General features: G+C 36.8%; 1 protein-coding gene across 1 annotated transcript in view; it reads right to left on the reverse strand.

Annotated features, from left to right (window-relative positions):
• Nucleotides 1-3,922, reverse strand: part of LRRCC1 (leucine rich repeat and coiled-coil centrosomal protein 1) — a 46,775-nt gene that overhangs the window by 17,135 nt on the left and 25,718 nt on the right. Inside the window, exons 13-14 of the mRNA XM_011937203.1 lie at nt 1,413-1,598; nt 477-651 (exon numbers count right to left, since the gene is read on the reverse strand). Of these exons, the coding sequence (XP_011792593.1) occupies nt 477-651; nt 1,413-1,598 (361 nt within the window). The remainder of the gene's footprint in view (nt 1-476; nt 652-1,412; nt 1,599-3,922) is intronic.

Consider the following 3,922-nt stretch of genomic DNA (forward strand, 5'->3'; position numbering starts at 1 on the left):
GGCACATGGCTGTAATCCCAGCTACTCAGGAGGCTGAGGCAGGAGAAGCGCTTGAACCCAGAAGGCAGAGGTTACAGTGAGCTGAGACCGAGCTATCACACTCCAGCCTGGGCAACAAGAGCAAAACTCTGTCAAAAAAAAAAAAAAAAAAAAAAAAAAAAAAAAAAATTTAACAATATATTTAGATGTTACTTTGTAAAAGTACACATGGTTCAGAAAAGTTGTCAAATTATCATGGGAAAAAAATTTTAAAAAATCAGAGCCATAACTTCTTCATTGGTGTAATAAACTATTTCTCATTTCCTAAGAGGTCTTCATTCCCCTGTGGCTGGCAAATGCCTACTTATCCTTCCAGATAAAGAGTCACCTTTTTTCGTGGCATCTTTAGGCAGAGTTGAGTCTTTTTGTCTCCAATACCCAGATTTGCTCGCTTATAAGAATAAGCTATTTTCCCTTTGAAAATCTGAGAATTTTACCCTGTTGTGCCAGCTCATGTCCCCATACTTTTCTTTCTGTCCTTAAACCAAATATTAGTGATTCCTTGGCTGCTAGTTCAGAAATAAGCTGGACTTTTTCGTGCTTGAGAAGTTCTATTTGAATACTCTTCTGCTTGTCATCTTCAATTAAAATTTCAAGGGTGTTGATTTGATTCTGTATATTCCCCGAAAAGATAAATAAGAATTATTATAATAAGTGCTTTATTTTCTATTTTTTCCATCTTACAATGAGAAAAAATGTTATTTAAGCAAATACAAGTAAACATTACCAAATTTTACATTAGAAGTTTTAGTTTTACTAACTAAAGACCAATGTAGATCATGAAATAAACAGCCGAATTTAAGAGACCACTCCTTTAAACAATCTGAATTTTACTCTAAAATTGTTAAAGAGAAACTATACCTGTAATACTCAAAATTTTTCACCAAGCATTTATATCAATAGTGTTAAAAGTCACTTTCCAGAAATAAATTTTGGGTAAAATAGCATTAATGTTTAAAATTGAGACAACAGCAATAAAGACATTAATTTAATGATTATTACATCTAAGTATATCTAAAACCACCAGCATCAACACCACAAAATTAATATCAGCAACCAAGTGGTGCCTCTCAAACTTTAACCATTTGAGTATCACTTTCACAATTTTTGCTGTATCACTGTACTGCTCGCACCTATTTAACTGAACATGTTTCTTAAAACTAATTTACTTATTTTACCTAAATGCTATCTCATGGGCAATACAATTTGTGAAATCATGAGTTTAATTTCTTTAGTTGTACTATTTTTCTTATATGCAATATATAATTAGTATCATTTAAAAGTTCCTTTTGTGAACTTCCTAAAATTATCACAACCTACTTGAGAAAATAATATAAAAAAATTTTAAAACATATAATGATGCAAAGTCTTACCTGTAAATTTGCTGCTGTTTCTTGTTTCAATTTAGAAACTTCTGCCAGTTTTGTTTTTTGTTCCTTTACCATACAGGTCAGATCTTTAATTAAAGAGGAAGACTCATTTTCTTTTCGTTGAGCCCAAATAAGAGCGTGTTTGCTCTTTGCTAACTCAGTTGCAACATTTTCAAAACCATCTTTAACCTATATTCCAAAATTATATTATAAATAGCAGTTCTCCAAATAATTGGAAAATATTTGCTTCTGGAAATAGTATCACAGTTTTAGCAAAAGAATAAGATTTAAAGATAATCTGTTTCAATCTACTAATTTCCAGATGATGAAACAGAGACCCAGGATGATTATTATATATTTGCCTAAAGTGACCCAGGGAATTAGTGTCAAATCTAAAGCCAGAAATCATTTATTTGGGCTGGGCGCGGTGGCTCATGACTGCAATCCCAGCACTTTGGGAGGCCAAGGAGGGCAGATCACTTGAGGTCAGGAGTTTGAGACCAGCCTGGCCAAAATGGTGAAACCCCATCTCTATTAAAAATACAAAAATAAGCCAGGTGTGGTGGTGTACGCCTGTAAAATCACAGCTACTTGGGAGGCTGAGGCAGGGGAATTGCTTGAACCCAGGAGGAGGAGGCTGCAGTGAGCTGAGATAGCGCCACTGCACTCCAGCCTGGGTGGCCAGATATTGCTCTAAGCACTGAAATGCATCAGTGAATACCACAGATTAAAATCTGTGCTTTTGTAAAGCTTAAATTCTAGGTGGCAGGGACTGACAATATAACAACAAGCATAATAAATTACACATCATGTTAGATGACACTATATGCTTGGGTAAAAGGTTAGAAGGATGTGAAGTGTGTGAAGTGTTGGGAGATGTGGGTTCAAGTTTAACCGGCATAATCACTGAGAATGTAACAATGGAGCAATGACTGGAAGAAGGCAGGGACTGCAGCTATGCAAATGTGTGGGAAAGGAATGTTTTAGGCAGGAATGTGCCTGATACACTGGAGGAATAGGAAGAAGGCTGTTGTCACTGGAGTGGCATAAATGAAGGGGAAGGTAGTAGGAGATGAACTCAGAGGGTTAGATTGTGAAGTGTTTTGATCACTACTCTGAATAAAATGAAGGGACAATGGAGGTCTTTGAGGAGAGGAGTCATATTACCAAACATGTATTTTAAAAGAACATTCTAGCTGCTGTGTTTGGCATAAACCAGAGGGGGGTAGGGGAAAGATAGAGGCAGGAAGATTAACTTGAAAGCTCTTCATATAATATAAGATAATGTGACATACCAGAGTGGCTATGTTAGAGGTGGTAAGAATTGGCCACATGTATATTTTTTAAATAATGGTGACAAAATCTCTTGAGGTACTGAATGTGTAGTGTCAGAGAAAGAGTAATCAACAATAACTTTGTTTTTGGCTTAAGCACCTAGAAGGATGGAGTTGTCTTTCACTGGGACAGGAGAAATGTCAAAGTAGAAGGTTTGGTAGTAAAATCAGCAGTGAAATAGAATATCTTAAATAGGTGGTTAGTCATAGAAGTTTAAAATTCATGCAAAACGTCCAGGCTGGAGATATAATGATGCTGGAGGAGTTTACCAAGAGAATGAGTGTGTATAGAAAAGAAAAGGAATTTAAGGGCTGAAAACTTGGGCACTGCAATAATGAAATTGTGGAAAAAATAAGATAAACAAAGAGAGACTGAAAAGACATGACGTAATGGAAAGCCAAGAAAACCAAGAAATGCAGTATGGTGGAAACCAAGCAAAGAAAGAGTATGGAAGAGGAGAAAGCTATCAACCCTGTCTAATGCTATACCTAGGTCAAATCAGATGAGGACAAATTTAACTGACAACTTTCATAGTGTGGATATTGCTGGTGGCTTTGATAGCACAATGCTAGTAGAGCAATAGAGATAATAAAAGCCAGATGAGAGCAGGTTGGAGAAGAGAAAAGTAGAGAAATCAAAGACAGCAAATGCCCAATTTTGAGATGTTCTGTTGTAAATGGAAGCAGAGAAATAACATAGTAGTCAAAGGAAGAAATGGAATCAAGTGAGTTTTAAGATGAGAGAAATCACAGCATGTTTGTATGCTGAAGGGAATGATCCAATATAGAGGGAAAAATTGCAGATGTAAGAGAGCAAGAAGGCTTACTGAAGCCATATCTTTAAGTAGGCAAGAGGCAATGGGATCTAGTATAGGTTTGGTGGGACTGGTCGGAGGAGCACAATTATTCCTCTATAGCAAGGGTTACCAAACTTTTTCTAGAAGGTGCCAAACAGTAAACTGTTAGGCTATATAGGCCAGGCCATATGAACTCTGTTGAAAGTACTCAACTATGGCTGGGCACAGTGGCTCACACCTGTAATCCCAGCAATTTGGGAGGCCGAGGCAGGTAGATCACCTGAGATCAGGAGTTCGAGACCAGCCTATCCAATATGGTGATACCCTGTCTCTACTAAAAATACAAAAATTAGGCAGGCGTGGTGGCGTGTGACTATAGTCC

Source organism: Colobus angolensis, unplaced genomic scaffold (assembly GCF_000951035.1).
Source record: "Colobus angolensis palliatus isolate OR3802 unplaced genomic scaffold, Cang.pa_1.0 Scaffold16, whole genome shotgun sequence".
NCBI classification, from domain to species: Eukaryota; Metazoa; Chordata; class Mammalia; order Primates; family Cercopithecidae; genus Colobus; species Colobus angolensis.